Raw genomic sequence first — 18,264 nt, 5'->3', positions numbered from 1 at the left:
CGGCCAGCTGCCCCTGAACCACTGGCATGCTGGTACTTTACCAATCATCCAGAAGGAGTTCATGTAAACACCACTTTGATCTCAGTGACGTCAACCACACGAACCCCCGGTCTGAATAAATAAGCCTGAGAGTTTTCGAGGAGGAGAGCAGTTTAATAAAAGTAGCGATCTATGGGGCTGTAAGGAGTTTGTGCCAAAGGCGGTGTTTGTTGTCGGTAAAGCTCACATGCTGCGGGGGCAGTGAGAGTTCAAAGTTAACACACCAACTGTCACCTGTTGGGGGCCAAACACACCACCCACTCAAACACCTGTGTTTCTATTCAAACGCAAATAGGAGGTATAAAGGCAAGACGTAATGCGGGTTTTACTTTGCTTTTGAAACTTTGACATTTTATTACAGTAAAAAGACAAGACATGAAAAACATTTTAAAAACACATTTGAAATAGAAACATTATCTGAATCATCTTTTTTTTATTGATTTGTACAACTTCCCTCCTATGTAAAAACTTGCCCACTTGTTCTTCGACAATCTAACATTAAAAATCTGAAAACTGAAACATGATACAAAAGAGTATGCTGACACTTTGGAATGTTGCATGAATAATGAACAGCTTTTCTGATATGATAAAATTCCAGTTCTGTAAGTTATGATATAAATGTCTATAAAATCACATTTGGGGATTTTTGCTGAAGTGCAGTATTTTATCCAGTGCATGACTGAACGACCATCCATGAGAATTTAACAGGTTTGCACATTTTAAATGATGAAGTGGTTATAAGATTTAAAAAGGCACAGCGCTTTTATGTATTCTGTAAATTTCCAGCACAACTGACATACCAGTATTGTATGGTTTATGACTCAAACAGATCACAGATGGCCAGGTGTGTTTTCGACACAGACAAGGCTGGGAACAGAGCGTCAGTAAACCTGTGCTTGAAGGAATGCATCAAAGCTAGACTGCCCCCTGGTGTCACATTAAAGAATGATAAAACGCCCTCCTCAAAGTCGAGGAACACTCCTACCCTCTGCAGCCCGTCTGCATCCACAGGAACCGCCACCTTGTTATGCAGAGCTTCCACCTTCCTTCTGTCACTGGCCAGGCACCAGGAGTACGAGTTGAAGCCCAGACGAGAGTTGTCCTTTTGGCCTTTCCTCTCTATCTGACCCTCACAGAGCCCAACCTTCCAGCGGCCTTCATCCACAGGCACATTCACCTCCCAGTACCAGCGCCCCTCCCCCAGGAGACAGGAGGCCAGGACCTGAGGAAAGGAGCTGAAGCGAGCCTCGTGCTCTGTGTAGACCTGCTGGGTTTCGCTGTAGGCCACTCTCTTGTTGTTATCAGACAGCTGCAGCTTGGGATGGGCAGTATCTGCATCCAACAAGGGGACGGTGCCATCTGTACACAGGGAGGGAAATTAAAGAAGACTTCAGATGAGAAGATTAAGACTAATTGAACATGCCACCTTTAGGCCTACAGGATGCATTCAGTCCTTTGGTTTAATTAGCTTTGATTCATCCATGAGTGGAAAGTAAACAGGTGCCTGTATAAAAAAAAAAACACATCTCACAGAGCAGTCTGTAGAGGTCTCTGTGTTTGCCTGGCACGGTGATGACGACTGTGTCGAGACGTTTTTCGGTCCACTTCTGCAGACAGTTCAGCCGGCCACGATCCACTTCCTCTGGAGCCTCGAACTGGTCCACACAGTTCCCCATTTCACTAGACCTGGTGAAGAAGAGCAGAGTGAGTGGAGAACATAAAGATTTAAGACTATTACACTTCTTTATTATGACCACTCCAGAAGGGATATGGACAAAAAAAATCAATACTAACAAGAAACCAAGTCTTTGAGACTTTTATAGGTTGTTTTTGTAGTCTTTATCTATTAGAGCTATTTTTTGTTGGTAGCACATTTAGCCTTTGATATGTTCAGTAAATCACCTCTTTACATGCATCTAGAGAGAAGCTTAGAAGAAATGACTTACAGTTGGGCGACCTTGCTGTATTCCTGTTACGTGAGAAAAAAGAAAAACACATTTCCTTGTGTTAGTGTTCATAAGCCAACAGTAAATCTTATATTTTACAAACAAACAAACAGGTGTTTCTCCTGAAATCCAACACACCATAATGAAGAGCTGGTCCTGAATACGTTTGTCCCCCTTTGCATCAGCCAGCCCCTCCAGGGTGTGGAGGCCTTGCTGGATGGATTGCAGGGAGCTCTGGAGGTAGCCGAGTTTCTCCTCTAGTCCCCCCAGAACCCTGCTCTCCTCCTTCGTCACACACTCGAGAGCTGTTTGCTCCTCCTGCTCCAGGGCCTCTCTGATGGTTCCGTACTGCTGCTGCACCCCGGCTCGAGCCTCACTTAAAACCACCTGGAAAGACACAACGTAAAACAACATCTAATGCAATACTCTTGATTTCTAAAGGATCTACCCGCTGCAGTTAGAGGCCTCTGATGTTTAAATATTCGCCTACAATGCAACCAACAGACATAATGATAAATGCTAATAAATGAACTACTCATTGGCTGTAAAGGCTCATTTATACTTTTATGTGCAAAATAAATCCATTCATTTCAAATGTTGTAAACATCACTATCTACATACTCCCATGTGTCCTTTATGTCGGCATAGATACATCCACCTGATGGCACTAGAGGGCAGAGTCAAAAGTCTCTGACAACAACAAATGAAGCAAAATAGAGGATGTGGTAATAATGTGCCGTTTAACTGAGGCAGCATTGTAGACAGTAGTGATCTGATTGGCCATTAAATACATTATAAATGAGCCCTAACGCTTCTCTAATTCGAGTATAAATCCTATGAGAAGGACCAGTCTTCCAAGTCTGATAAGAAACCATCTGCATGGTACATGACTGTACAAATTAGTTCCATTTGTCACTTTAAGTCAGAGAAAGAAAACATTTTCTTCCAGTTTCAAGCAACATAAATACATGCATGACTTAGTGAGACTATGAAACTAATTCTCTTACTCTGAAGGTTTCTTTCTTCTGCTTGAGTTCAGTCAATCTGTTCTTTACTTCCTGTTCAGCCACCTGTAGCTGATTGATTTCTTCTTTTAGGTTACCCTGAGGAAAAAGTATAGTGAGACAAGAAATAAATCCATTTAATTATTGTTATGGCTACGTTTACATCAATCTCAACTTTAGCCACAGTTATTGTGCATAGTATATGTAATAATATAATAATAATAATAATAATAATAATAATACATTTTATTTGAAAGCGCCTTTCAGGACACCCAAGGTCACTGTACAGAAAATATAAAAACAAAGATATAAAATACAAAATAAAAGACAACAAACAATAAAAAGGGAGGGGGGACCGTGTGAAGCAGTTTAGAGAGAGTAAGCAAGTCTGAACAGATGAGTTTTGAGTTTAGATTTGAAGATGGGCAGGGTGGCAGAGTTACGGAGGTCAGGTGGCAGTGAGTTCCAGAGTTGGGGAGCAGAGCGGCTGAAAGCTCTGCTCCCCATAGAGCTAAGGCGGGTAGCGGGTACAGTGAGATGGAGGGAGGAGGAAGATCTGAGGGCACGGGATGGAGTGACAACGTGCAGGAGGTCAGAGAGGTAGGGAGGGGCGAGGTTATGGATAGACTTGTAGGTGTACAGAAGGATTTTGTAAGTGATTCTTTGATTAACCGGGAGCCAGTGGAGTTGCTGAAGGACGGGGGTGATGTGGTGGGAAGAGGGGGTTTTGGTGATGATCCGGGCAGCAGAGTTCTGAACCAGCTGAAGTTTATGGAGGGACTTTTGAGGGAGGCTGAAGAGGAGTGAATTACAATAGTCAAGGCGGGAGGTGACAAGGCTATGGACGAGGATAGCGGTGGTGTGGGGGGTGAGGGAGGGGCGGAGACGATTGATGGAGCGCAGGTGGAAATAAGCAGACCGGGTGATTCTATTAATGTGAGATTGAAAGGATAGTGTACTGTCGAGGATGACACCCAGACTCTTAACCTGAGGGGAGGGGGAGACTGAGGAGCTGTCGATGGAGAGAGAGAAGGTGTCAACTTTAGATAGGGTGGATTTGGTGCCAATGAGTAGGAATTCAGTTTTATTGCTATATTTTATTGCTATATATGTGGTGCTGTAAAGTCACCACTTACCCTGAGCTCACTCTCTGCCTCCCTGATGCTGATGCAGACGTGGTCACGATGCGAGCCTATGACTGTACACACCGTGCACACACACACTCCACACTGCCGACAGTAGATGCGATTTATCTCCTGGTGCTCCTGGCACCTCCAGGGAGAAAAATCCTCCATGGGAGGAACCAGAGTGTGATTCTGGAAGACAGGGGACTCCAGGTGGGGACGCAGGTGCTCTGTACACATGGATGCTCCGCACACCAGACAGGTCTTCACAGCAGACTGACACCTGGTTTTAGGGCAATAATGGCAGGGCACAGGGCTGGCATTTTTGCTGGCTGACCCTGGGAAGATGCCAACATGACTTGGGGATCCTGAGGCAGCAGCAGGATGTTTGGTGGATATCAGGGGAGGCTTGCTGACGTGATGTACAGGAGATTTACCTTTACCTGGAGTTGAGACCCCAGGAAAGGGAACAAAGTTGGCAGATGAGGCAGGTATCTTTGGTGAGGCTTGAATTCCTGTCACTTGTGTGTCCTTTTTGGGGGTTGTAACAGTAGGTGCATCACATATATCTACTTCATTGGAGGTGTCAGAGTCATCCAATGAGACGACATCCTCTGATTGTTGCTGGCTCTGTTGGGTTGAGATGTCTTGTGGCACATCACTTGCAGGTACTGCCTTGCTGTCAGAGTTGTCACCTGAGGATATGCCATCACTGCGCTCAGACTGTGTAGATTCTGGGTGCACTGTTTTCTTGGGTGTCTCCACACTGGTTGACTGCCCGGGTTTATCTGAGAAGGAAGTGGTGGCAGTCTCGGTTTCGTTTGAACGCTCATGGGGAGATTCCACAGTTGATCGCTTTGTTTCAGGTTGCTCTGATACAGGTGTGCTGGCTTTTCTCTTCCCCAGAAGTCGGCTACTGAGTGAGGGCCTCCGCAATATGGAGTCAAATGCATTTGGGTTGTCATTACTGGATGTGCCTTTAAAAATAGAATACAAGCAAAGCAAAACTGGTCAGAGGAAAGGTTGACTTAGCACTTTCACAGCAATACTTCACATAAACACCTGCAAGCTTCCTTATGCCCAGCACAACTGTGCTCGACTTTTAGTGCCCACTGAGCAGTTCCATTTTAGGCAGTTTAGGCAGTGACTATCTCGCTTGTTTGCACTTTTGTGAGTTATAATGCTGCTTTGCAAGCTGACTTAGGAAAGTCTATGGGCTGCCATAAACTAACTGGCATACAACTGGTAGTAACTAGCAAAAACACTTAATTTTTTTGTGATATTTGCATAAGAAAGTAACCAATCATGTCATGGCTAATACCTGATCCACTTAATACAGATAGTATCAGCACAGATACTGATCCTGAATATCACATTGGTGCATCCTTACAGCCGGTATTCAGCTTGAAATGACTGTCTGTGATTCAAAGTTGCTGCTTGAATCTCTGCTGCATCAGGCATAAGTTAAGCAGTGAAACACAAATTATATAATGTAGAAAGGGCAAAAGTCTAAAAATAATCATGCTGATTTGTGCTAAACACAGGAAAACTGCATGAACACTAGAGATGAGACAATTTTTCGTTTACGCTGTCATCTATTAGATTAATCGCAGACTAAATTAATAATCGATTTGAGTAATTTTTTTTCATTAAAAATGTCAAAACTGTCTCATTCAAGCGTCTTAAATTTGAATTTTTCCTGGTTTCTTTACTTATGTATGGCAGTAAATTGAATATCTCTGGATTGTTGTTGATGACATAACACACACCTATCAGCCAAAACTACTAACAGGTGAAGTGAACAACATTGATCATCTTGTCACAATGCAGTGTTCTGTTGGGAAACCTTTGGATGCTATTTGACACGCTCCACCCACCTAAACACCAGTGCAAACCAGATACCCCCCCTCATGGCAGCAGCAGCCCCCAGTAGCAGGGGCCCTCTAACAGGACAGTGCACCATGCCACACCAGAAAAACCGCTCAGGAATAGCCATAGGAACATGACAAAGCGCTCAAGGTGTCGACCTGGCCTCCAAATTCTCCAGATCCCAATCTGATCAAACATCTGTTCTGGTACCACACCTCACATCCCACAGGACTCAAAAGATCTGAAACTAACGCCCTGGTGCCAGACACCAACTGACACCCTCCAGAGGTCCTGTGTCCATGCCTTGACAGGTCAGAGCCAAGTCCAGTCCAAGGAGGACCCACTGTGGAACGGGGTTACCACTAGTGTACCAGCACGTCCCTTAAATGTCCAATCACATTGGGATCTGGGGTATTTGGAGGCAAAGACGACACCTTGAGCTCTTTGTCCCATTCCTCGGGTCATTCCTGAGCAGCTTTTGTGGCACTGCCATTGACAAGTGCTATTGCCATGAGGGGGGTTTATTTTGTCTGCAGTGGTGTTCAGGTGGGTGGAGCGCATCAAGTAGCATCCACATGAATGCCAGGAACCAAGGTTTCCCAGCAGAACATTGCACTGTAACAAGATGATCGATGTTATTCACTTCACCTGCCAGTGGTTTTAATGTTTTGGCTGATTGATGGATTTAGGTACATCATTTTGGACTTGGGAAACACTCAAAAACATTTTTTCCCAACAAAACAACTAGTCAATAAGTAAAATAACTAACAGATCAATCAAAAATGAAAAAAATCCTTGGTTGTAGCCCTAATGAACACAGAAATGAATCAGACCTTTGACTATTTGCTTAAGAAAACCACAAAGTTTGGACAGATTAGATCGAGCCTCTGAACCCTTGCACTGTCAACAAACACGTAACTTTACTATCAGTTAAATAATGTCATACATGCTGTCATGCATTTTAAAGACATGATTTTAACTAACGTTACCTATGCTGCGTAACACGCTGAAGATGTGGATGTAATAGCCTTAATGTCTTGATTAGGGTGCAAGCATGACAGCTTATCAAAGTAACGTTAGCTTGGGAATAACTTTAGCTAGCATCAGCAACCACCTTAAATAGTAAATAAAATATAAGTACTGCTGTTAGCCCAAGGGTGCACCCCAGTTTTAATTTTAACGGTAACCGAGCTGTTACCATTAACGTTATAAAAGTGGTGCTTAACGTTAATGTAACACATGAGAGGAAGACAACTAACGTTAGCTAAGTTAGCATTAACTTAACTGACACTTACACCTTCATTTGTGTATTCGGCCACTTCATAAAACGTTACTGTAAACCACCGGATAACAAACAGACGTTAACGCCGTTTTAACCGTACCTGCGGTGCTGGGAGGCTGACTCCTGGGCGTCCGTTGGGTATTAAACGGCAGATTCTGGTACACTGTTTTACACCTAAACTCCGGACAGTGGTACGGCCCGTTCGGGGAGACGCTCCACAAGTCTCCGATACACCGCTGGCAGAACCGGTGGTTGCATTTCAAAGTGACGGGGTCCCGGGTCAGTTCGTCGCACAGGGGACACCTCGTCGGGGTGTCCAACGACGCTCCCATTTTGTTTTGACCGATGTTTGGTTTCTGTTTCCGCGATGTCAGGAAGTGGGGGCGGGGCTACATGTTTGAATCCCGCTCCCCCTCCCGGTAGAGCTTCTCTTAAAGGTACAGCACACGGACTAAATACACACTATAAAAATACTCCATTACAAGTAAACTGCAGCAAAGATACTGGATTACTACTTTGACTGCAGCATTCAAGTAAAGTAAAGGTAGGGTCCAGAAATATTGGCAACAAAATGCACTTTTAAATAAATGAATCCATAAAACTACTGTGTTATATACTTTTTGGTATAATTTATTAGCAGCTTTTTTTTCCCCATTTGTTGAATATACATCCATTTTCATCTGCTTATCCGGGCCGGGTCGCAGGGGCAGCAGGCCAAGCAAAGCGCCCCACATCCCTCTCCCCAGTAATGCTTTCCAGCTCCTCCTGGGTGACCCCAAGGCGTTCCCAGGCCAGATGAGATATGTAATCCCTCCAGCATGTTCTAGGTCTGCCCCAGAGCCTGCTATCATCTCAATTGACCCCTTTCAATGCGAAGGAGCAGCGGCTCTACTCGAGCTCCCTCGGCATGTCTCCTTACCCTATCTCTAAGGCTGAGCCCAGCCACACCACAGAGGAAACTCATTTCGGCTGCTTGTATCTGTGATCTCATTCTTTCGGTCACTACCCAGAGCTCATGACCATAGGTGAGGGTTGGGACGTAGACGGACCAGTAAATCGAAATCGGCTCAGCTCCCTCTTCACCACGGCGGTCCAGCACTCGTGACCAAGACCCCAAGATACTTGAACTCCCTCGCTTGAAGCAGTAACTCTCCCCCAACCCAACTAGTTTAAACAGCTTTAGAAAGAAAATTAGGGGAGCAAAAAGCCCAGTATTTCCCTCTGAAACAAAGTCAAATTGAAGTATGAAGTAGCCTAAAATGGAAATACTGAAGTACAAGTACCTCAAAAGTACACTTAATTGACAGACTTCTGTTGCTGTTTAGAATATTAACATATAATCAGTGGTGAAAGAACTGCTCAGATCATTTTATTTAAGTAAAAGTAGCAAAATCACAATGTAAAAATACACATACACACAATCGGCAACTGAAGTTATAACCAGGGATGCATGATACTATCAGCACGTCATCAGTATCGGCCAATACTGGCTTTAAAATGATCTGTCAGAATCGGCCAACATGCTTTTTCTTATTTTGCACAATGAATGAATATTGCATACACTGAAAAGTATTGTACTTCAAGTCTCCATTTGCTGGTGGGCCATCATGATAATAGTATGCATGGATAATATGATGTTAATTCCACTACAGAAGACACTTGGTGATCACTAAAGTCAAAGAAATTCTAGTATAGCTTTGCCATGATAACCGAAAACACCTGTGTGCATGTGCTGAGCCTTTATTCTGTAACAGTGGGTTGTATTGTAGAAGTCAATCAAGCAAAACCAAAATAACAAGCTTCTATAGGCTAATTGTTAAATAAATGTAGATGAGAAAAAAGTACAATGTGCAAAAAGTAGGCCAGCGGAGTAGCACAAAATGGAAAATACTCAAGTGACGTACCCCAAAATTGTACTTAATTACAGTTTAGTACAGAGTAAATATATAATAAATATAACGTGTCTTAATACACATGTAGTCAGTTTCATCCATCATAGGTTATGTGATTGGTTGACTTTCTAATTCAGTGTTGTGTGAGGACACTGATGAACTCCAAGGTATTTAAACATTAGAGTTGTTTAATAAAGTTGTTTAAGTTGCTCAGTAATTCCCAAAATATTCCCCAGTGTCTGTTTGTATCAGGATTCATTATTTTGGTATGGGTTTGTCCCAAGGAACCATATTTTTTTTAACCTTTTGTGATTTACAATGGCATCATGTTTCATTGTGTTGAAATGGCTGAAAACAAACATTTAACCTACCAGTGAAATCCCAAGTCAAAATGCTGCAAACATTTTATGCACTCAGTCAATGTGCTGCCAGGAAATGCAATTAAATAAAATGAAGTTATTCCTCATTTTACCCCCTGGATACCCTGAAGGACTCCCATGAAGACTATGAACCACACACAACCAATCAGCCCATAAACCAGTCCAGGATTGGATCAAGAGCTGATTTGAAAGCCTGATAGTCCTGAGTGCTGTAAATCAGAGTAATAACCTTCCAACTGTTTTTTTTCTTTATTCCTGATGACAAAGCCATCTGAGCTGCAAGAAATAAGTTGTTGCTGTCAGCCTTAAAGCATCAGCTGCAAACAATAAAGGCTCAATGTGGTATTTTCTTATATTCTTTCATGTTCCTCTCCCCACAACATTCTTGTCTTTATGGCGGCCTGGACATGTGACTTGGATTAAAAAAGGCTATTGTGTCTTGTGAGTGAGAGGTTAATCTTTCATAATCTCAAAGACGTTTTATCTCTTAAGGAGACTGTGTTTTCTAACTTTCATTGTCTGAAAATTTGAGGTGAGAGTTCACTGATCACCGGACAACTGTTTTGAAATTTTGTGTTCTGACTTTAGCATTAAAATGAGAAATGCATTAGGACAATGTTTGAATTAATTAATAAATAGAGTAGCATGCGAAACTTTGGGCACCCCTGGTTAAAATTTCATAGTTAAGTAGGTCGAAGATGAACCGATCTAAACAAGCTTTTCAACATTTTAAGCAAGACTAGTGTATTATTTTTGTTTTGTACTGTTTTAGAGTGGAAAAAAGGAAAGGAACACTATGCAAAAGTATGGGTACCTCAAGACGTTTGAGCTCTCAGACAACTTTAACAGGGTCTCAGACCTTAGTTGACTTATTGGGGCTCTGGCTTGTTTACAATCATCATTAGGAAAGGCCAGGTGATACAAATTTCAAAGCTTTATAAACACTCTGACACCTAAAATCTTGTCCCAACAATCAGCAGCCATGGGCTTCTCTAGTCTGAAAACTAAAATAACTAATGCCCACAAAGCAGGAGAAGGCTATAAGAACATAGCAAAGTGTTTTCAGGAAGCTGTTTCCTCTGTTTGTAATGTAATTAAGAAATGGCAGTTAACAGGAACTGTAGAGGTCAAGCTGAGGTCTGGAAGAATAAGAAAACTTTCCAAGAGTGTGCCTGTTACATGCATTGTCTTCTTTCAAAATACACTTTGGTTTTCTAAGGAAATTTACCATTTACATACCGTCTCTTTCAAAATAAACGCACTACTTCTGTGCAACAACGCAACTTTTTTTCCTTCAACAACTAACGCACATGGTTGGGTTTAGGAAAAAAGACCATGGTTTGGCTTTGGAATCTTACAGGACGTGAACATTTCTCTCCAGGGTGAAAGTCAGTGTTTGTTGGACCCATCTACCACCTTAATCGGACTTTCGCCACCTTAACTTTCGTTCTTGTCCCGTTGCGTTTCCCTCTGATGTCGCCAAGCACTGTTTAACTATAACGGCGACCAGCCGCGTATCATGCCAATGTTAAAGGACGGCTTTTTTCGTCAGTGTCTGATGGCGCAAGTCACTGCCCAAGCACCGACGACTTCATAGTGAGACTGGGTTAAAAATTAGGGTCCTACATTTCCCATAATGCAAATCAACAGAGCCACAGAAGAAATTATGCAGCTGTTTTCAGATGCTGACTGTAAAGGCTAATCTTCATATGAAAATTCAGTGCAGTGCCCCTTTAACAAAAGTTATGTATGGTCAAAGTCAACAAAAAAAATCCACAACAGCGTTTTACAGTGAAAACCTTTATTAAGTGTTCATATATTCTTAAAGGAATCTCTTTAATTGTTCTAAGTTAACCTCCTTCTCCATGTTTGCTAATTGTTTGGTATCTATAGAATATCTATTTACACAGGAACATATCCACAGGTGACGCTGGGACAGGCCTCACTGATCCATCACCACTAGTGTCCACTCCTCAGTCACTATACATCACACTGCACCTCCATCATGTTACCCTGTATGTCCCAACAAAACAAAGGGAGTCAAAGAGAGAGGAACGGAAAGAGAGAGAGATCTGGAGACAAAGATGGAGACAGACTGATTTAGCTACACAACAGGAACAATTGTGTGTGTGAGGCTGGCATATTGGTTCTCTAGCCCAACTATTGCACACAACACATTCACACCAACACTCACATATGTGCATGCACTCCCAGTCACGCTCTCACCTCCACAGACCTCCCGACACACACGCACAGAAGCACACTCACACCGCAGCTACGAGTCCTGCAGCACACAGTCCTAATAGCCCCCATCACAGTGTAGATACCACAGACTATAAAATATTAAATTTCTCCTCAAACTGAAGCGCTGTGCAAAGTTAGCTAGCAGGGCATTAAATGGATTTAGTTAAAATTCCTAGAACATCTTTAATATTCACTGTACATACTTTTTAATACAAGTTTTTTTTTAAATTTTCTCTTCTTGATGATAATATTCTTATAAAATACCTTAAATATCTTTTTCCTAAATGAACAGGGGGTGTATGAGGAAAAACAAAAGAAACTAGAATTTTCATTTCATTGTCAAACTTTACATATGAAACACAATAGATTTACATCAACCCGATATTATCTGAAAATGAGTGGTTTCTTCTTTTCACAAAGAAAACATGACACACATTCTGACGGTGGTACACACGGCTAAGTGTTAACATAGTTTAATACTTGTAATTACAGAGTTTGTCGATGTCTTGTTTGAATGTACTGTGTGTGTGTGCGCGTCGAGTTGTGTTTGTGCGTATGGGTGCATGTGTGTGTCTTGTGTCTGTGCTCGTACTGCAGGTGTACAATGTCAACCCTGTGCCTTCTCAGGTAGGTAGTGGGTAGTCCATATACAGTCAGGTCCATAATTATTTGGACAATGATACAGTTGTCATCATTTTGGCTCTGTACACCACCACAATGGGTTTTAAATGAAACAATGAATACCCACTTAAAGTGCAGACTCTCAGCTTTCATTTAAGGCTGTTTTCAAAAATGTAGTATGAACCGTGAAGGAATGACAACCATTTCTTCACACAGTCCCCCGACTTTAAGGGCTCATAAGTATTTGGACAAACTAACATAATCATCAATTAAACAGTCAGTTTTAATACTTGGTTGCAAATCCTTTGCAGTCAATGACTGCCTGAAGTGTTGGACACATAGGCATCATCAGATTCTGGGTTTCTTCCCTGGTGATGCTCTGCCAGCCCTTTACTGCAGCTGTCTGCACTTCCTGCTTGTGTTTTGGGTGTTTTGCCCTCAGTTTTGGCTTCAGCAAGAGAAACGCATGCTCAGTTGGATTCAGGTCAGATGATATGACTTGGCCATTGCAGAACATTCCACTTCTTTGCCTTAAAAATGTCTTTGGTTGCTTTTGCAATATGCTTCAGGTCATTGTCCAACTGCACTGTGAAGCATCATCTAATGAGTTTTGAAGCATTTAGTTGAATCTGAGCAGATAATGGTGCCCCAAACACTTCAGCTTTCATCCTGCTGCTCTTGTAAGCAAGACAAGACTTCACTAGAATAAATACAGAGGGTTTATCACAAGATGCAAACCATTGGTTACCCTTAAAAATGGAAGGCCAGATTAGAGTTTGTCAAAAACCATCTAAAAAGCCTGTACAGTTGTGGAACAGCATACTATGGACAGATAAAACAAAGATCAACTACCAGAATGATGGGAAGACAAGAGAAGGAAGAAGGGAAGGAACTGCTCATGATCCAAAGCACACCACCTCATCAGTGAAGCATGGTGGAGGTACTGTTATGTCATGGCCATGTATGGCTGCCAGTGGAACTGGTTCTCTTGTATTTATTGATAATGTGACTGCTGACAAGAGCAGCAGGATGAAAGCTGAAGTGTTTGGGGCTACATTATCTGCTCAGATTCAACTAAATGCTTCAAAACTCATTGGACGATGCTTCACAGTGCAGTTGGACAATGACCTGAAGCATACTGCAAAAGCAACCAAAGACATTTTTAAGGCAAAGAAGTGGAATGTTCTGCAATGGCCAAGTCATATCATCTGACCTGAATCCAACTGAGCATGCGTTTCTCTTGCTGAAGCCAAAACTGAGGGCAAAACACCCAAAACACAAGCAGGAAGTGCAGACGGCTGCAGTAAAGGGCTGGCAGAGCATCACCAGGGAAGAAACCCAGAATCTGATGATGCCTATGTGTCCAACACTTCAGGCAGTCATTGACTGTAAAGGATTTGCAACCAAGTATTAAAACTGACTGTTTAATTGATGATTATGGTAGTTTGTCCAAATACTTATGAGCCCTTAAAGTTGGGGGACTGTGTGAAGAAATGGTTGTCATTCCTCCACGGTTCATACTACATTTTTGAAAAACAGCCTTAAATGAAAGCTGAGAGTCTGCACTTTAAGCAGGTATTCATTGTTTCATTTAAAACCCATTGTGGTGGTGTACAGAGCCAAAATGACGACAACTGTATCATTGTCCAAATAATTATGGACCTGACTGTACTTCTCAATAGAGTAACAGTCTCCGCCCCTGCCATGGTCTATGCGATGCTGTGCAAGGGTTAGGTCTGTAGACACACTGGGATAGAAGTGCATTGGGCTCCATCTAAGTGCTGGGGATGATTCAGGGACTGCAAGCAAAATGGATGGACTCTGAGGGAAGGTTACACTGGGGTCTTGGCAGGTAGATGTGGAAGGCAGGCTGGCTGGTTCCAAAGTATTCCTCTCCGTCACAGAGCTGGATGGCCTCCCTCCTCCGAGCTGATGTTGAGGGTTGACTGGTACTTCATGAAAACAGACACAGGGAAATTCAGGGACCTGACAGAAAGAGAAAGAGGGACATGGTGTGTTTGTACGTGCTGAATGGAGTGCATTAGTTGTAACTAAGTAAGCATGTACTGCACTTCATTACAGTTTTGAGACTGTTTTTTCTCGAGTATTTCCATTTCATGCTGCTTTTAACTTCTACCAAACTACATTTAAAGGGAAATATTTCACTTTTTATATACATATTGTCTTTTTTTCTGCTGAACTATTATATTCTTGTATTAGTACTTTTACTTATGTAAAGGAGGTGAGTATTCTTCCACAACTGATACTGTTATGCTCTATTATGCTAATGTGTTTTGATCTCTGATTTTTGTTTCATCTATATAATAATAATAATAATAATAATAATAATAATAATAATAATAACAATATTAACTTATATAGCACTTCTCGAAACAGATGTTACAAAGTGCTTCACAAGACAATAAAAACAGTTTGATTAAGCAAACAATGAGATATCTGCAAATAGAAAAGTGGTAAAACAAAGTGATAAAAACAAATAAATATACATAAATGTGCATAAATATGTGCATGTATCCACACAAATAGGCACGTACATAAATATACCCTTATATGCACATGCTCTGTGCACAAGTTTTAGTTGACATATGCACAAAATACTTAACATATATAACCTTACAGAAATGCCATCCGAAAAAAAAAAAGTGTTTTTAAATGTTTCTTTAAAAGTGGATACAGATGTAGATGATCGTATCGCGACAGGAAGTGCATTCCAGAGTTTGGGAGCCCTGACAGCAAAAACCTGATTCTCTCTTATTAAAAAAAAGTGTCCTGGGAACAGCAAGAAAAGCTGGCTAGACGATTACACGGCATGTTCTCAATTCTAGAAAAGATAAAAGCATTTATGACCTTCTCCATATCACAGAAGGGCATAAAAGATTTTATTTTAAAGATGGTTCTTAATTGTAAAAAATTACTGCAATAATAAAAATTTTATATCTGTATACTGATACAGACAAGTAATTTTATATACTTTATTAATAAAATTATTAATAAAATTATTCCCTGAGGGGAAATTAAGTTTTTCACTCTTTTTTGTCATTAATACACAGGTCCAAAAGACACACACATGCACAAACAGGACCTATACATGCACAAAGTGGAGAGATGTCAGAGTGAGGGGGCTGCCTTGGTCAGGCGCCCCGAGTGGTTGGGGGGTTCGGTGCCTTGCTCAAGGGCACCTCGGCAATGTCCAGGAGGTGAACTGGCACCTCTCCAGCCACCAGTCCATGCTCCATATTTGGTCCGGTTGGGGACTTGAACAGGCGACCCTCCAGTTCCCAACCCAAGTCCCTATGGACTGAGCTACTTACTAAATCTATGATACGCTCATACGCTGTGATATGACATTGTTATATATTAAACACAGTAAAGTAATAAAAATGAGCTCCACCTTAACCAGCTACAACATTAAAATGCTTCTAACAAAGTAATACATGTGGCAATGATGATCAAATATTAAATATAACACTGACTACTCCATACCAAGGCAGGGCTCTGCTGGCTGTTCCTCAATCAAAACTAGGTGACCGGGCTTTTGCAGTCAAGGCCCCTCAGCTCTGGAGCTCCCTGCCTGAGGGTCTGAGGCGTTCACAATCGGTGACATATTTTAAATCAGCTCTTAAAGCTTACCTGTTCAGAAAGCATTTTATTAATTTAAGCACACTGTTGATTTAAAACATGTCTTATTTGATTATTATTATCATTTTTATCTTATATTGTCATTGGGTATTGTATTCTTTTACTTTTGTATTACTCTTTGATTTCATTTGCCTCCGTGCAATCTTAAGGGCAGGTAGTTGCCAACTTTGCTGTCTGTTTCATTAGTGATATTTATTTTTATTGTTGGGACTCTTGTTTCTTTGTATTTCTTAAAACAGCCTGATGTTATCTGACTAAATCCTGCATTGCTTTAATTCCAGGTTCAACCATGTAAAGCTCTTTGTAACTCTGTTTTCAAGTGCTTTATATTATTATTACTATTACAACAGGTAATTTAACTTTTAATACTTAAAGTACATTTTGCTGATATTACTGTACTTGAATGAGGCTTTGAATGTAGGACCTTTATTTGTAATGCAGTTTATTTTTGCATTGTGGTACTGCTGCTTTCATTTAAGTAAAGGATCTGAGTACTTCTTCCTCTGCCGTCTCAGGGATAGTTATTAAATTAATTTGCATTTAATTTACACTGCTGTACTGTGAATGGGGAACACTAATGATATTTCACGGCTATCAAATATGAAAGAACAGTCACACTGGGCATGACGGCTCACACGCTGTCACACACTGATCGATCGATGCATATCTCAAGATGCTGATTATGTTTCGTCCTTACTTACCTACAGATTTGGTTAGGCGTTGCCTCCCTCTGCAAAAACAGAAACACAGAGTAAAATAAAAAACAACACGGTTCTCAAGGTCATGCTATTAATAGACCCCCATGTTCACGCATTGTCAAACACATGCATCCTTCAGAATGACTGCTTGTACTGCACACAAACACCAGTAGATGGCACCAGGGATGAGCTGATTGGTGAAAGTCTGTTGAGCTGTGATGAATTATTTATAAACTGTAGATTCTCCAGAGCCTTAAACTGAGGAGTGGTACATCAGTATGACAGAGAGGCTGTTTGTTGACTGGTAATGCCATTCAAGTTTTCTCTTCTTCTATGACGCTGTTTTAGATCTTTTACCTTGTCTTTTTTCCCTCATATTTGTCATTTGAAGATGAGAACACAGAAACTGCACATATCTCCTCTGAGAGTTGGTGGTGTTACTCTGTAGAGGATATTAACGGCTACATGCACAGATGACTAAACATGGCACCATGATGATGTCACATGTTTACCTCTCTCGTAATAGGAAACTCACATTCCCAGCAACTTCAGTCCCTTTAAAATATCACCATCTTTCCTTTTTTCATCACCATTCTCATTCTTTCTCCACACTTTTGTTTAATGGCTTGTTGGTTGCCCATGCCTGTCTGATTCCATTACAGTCTACAGGGCATGGACCAACTAATCCCATTTCCCTCTGGAGGGACGTACCTGTGGACCCAGGCCTTTTCACAGTGTAGACCTGCGATAGTAATGCAGACATTACATATGCATGGGCACCAGTGTAAAGGTCAGGCCATTACCATGACTAAATCATCACAACCCCTGAGGGGAAAGTGAGGCTGGGGGAATGGCAGTATCTAGAGTGAGTGTTTGATTTGTCTGCTCTGGAGTAGCTCTTGGAAAAGCCTTCTGCTCTCAATCAGATGCTCCCCTCCGATGACACTTTAAAGACAAATCTTAAGACATACGTGTTGTCAGTGGCCTTTGGTTGCTCTTAGTGGTTTTGATATTTTACTACTTTATAATCTTTAATTGTTCTTACCAGGCTTTTTCTGTTTTATATTTGTGTACATACAATATTGCTTTGTCATTTCTTCCATGCCATTCATTTTAATTTGTTCAGCACCATGATCATCTGCAGTTGTTTTTAAATGTGCTATATTAAAAAAAACTTGATTTGATTTGACTACTGTAGAAACAACATGGTGGACACTGTGGAAGAGGACCTGCTCTGCTTGTGGATAAAAACGTCTCATTCTTAAGTAACGAAAGCACAACAATTCTTATTTATAGGTGATTATAAACGGATAAAAATATAGTTATGAATATTATATACCATTTCTGCCAATAGATGCCCCTAACTGCTACACACTGGACCATTACATTTAATTCTGAAGATGTTAAAACCACTTAAGAAGCCGATGTTTCCAAAGGTGCATCTTGACAAAATATACCTTGTTTGAAAGCACCAAGCACAGTGACTCTATCTGTGTGAACTATTT

At 41.4% G+C, this 18,264-nt stretch overlaps 2 protein-coding genes across 2 annotated transcripts in view; both read right to left on the bottom strand.

Moving 5' to 3' along the window:
• Positions 1 to 458: 458 nt before the first annotated feature.
• Positions 459 to 7,639, bottom strand: LOC117262861 (tripartite motif-containing protein 14). Its single transcript, XM_033636024.2, has 7 exons — positions 7,365 to 7,639; positions 4,126 to 5,090; positions 2,993 to 3,088; positions 2,124 to 2,372; positions 1,986 to 2,008; positions 1,571 to 1,725; positions 459 to 1,398 (listed from the first exon to the last, which is right to left on the bottom strand). The coding sequence occupies exons 1-7, from the start codon at positions 7,594 to 7,596 to the stop codon at positions 854 to 856; spliced, it is 2,265 nt and encodes a 754-aa protein (XP_033491915.1). The 5' UTR covers positions 7,597 to 7,639; the 3' UTR covers positions 459 to 853.
• Positions 7,640 to 11,320: 3,681 nt separating this feature from the next.
• LOC117262836 (LHFPL tetraspan subfamily member 3 protein-like) overlaps positions 11,321 to 18,264 on the bottom strand; it is a 45,564-nt gene continuing 38,620 nt past the window's right edge. The window contains exons 3-4 of the mRNA XM_033635993.2: positions 16,763 to 16,791; positions 11,321 to 14,387 (exon numbers count right to left, since the gene is read on the bottom strand). Of these exons, the coding sequence (XP_033491884.1) occupies positions 16,775 to 16,791 (17 nt within the window). The 3' untranslated portion in view covers positions 11,321 to 14,387; positions 16,763 to 16,774. The remainder of the gene's footprint in view (positions 14,388 to 16,762; positions 16,792 to 18,264) is intronic.

The sequence above is a fragment of the Epinephelus lanceolatus genome, chromosome 5 (genome assembly GCF_041903045.1).
Source record: "Epinephelus lanceolatus isolate andai-2023 chromosome 5, ASM4190304v1, whole genome shotgun sequence".
Lineage (NCBI taxonomy): Eukaryota > Metazoa > Chordata > Actinopteri > Perciformes > Serranidae > Epinephelus > Epinephelus lanceolatus.
This window is presented reverse-complemented; position numbering and strand designations above follow the sequence as displayed.

Bases quoted from the DNA above. Each gene is read 5' to 3' on its own strand.
- LOC117262861 (XM_033636024.2), bottom strand. From the start codon at position 7,596: ATGGGAGCGTCGTTGGACACCCCGACGAGGTGTCCCCTGTGCGACGAA. The intron at 2,009-2,123 runs GTGTGTTGGATT...CTCACGTAACAG, and splicing joins AGGACCAGCTCTTCATTATG to GAATACAGCAAGGTCGCCCA. The intron at 1,726-1,985 runs GTAAGTCATTTC...CTTCTTCACCAG, and splicing joins TACAGCAAGGTCGCCCAACT to GTCTAGTGAAATGGGGAACT.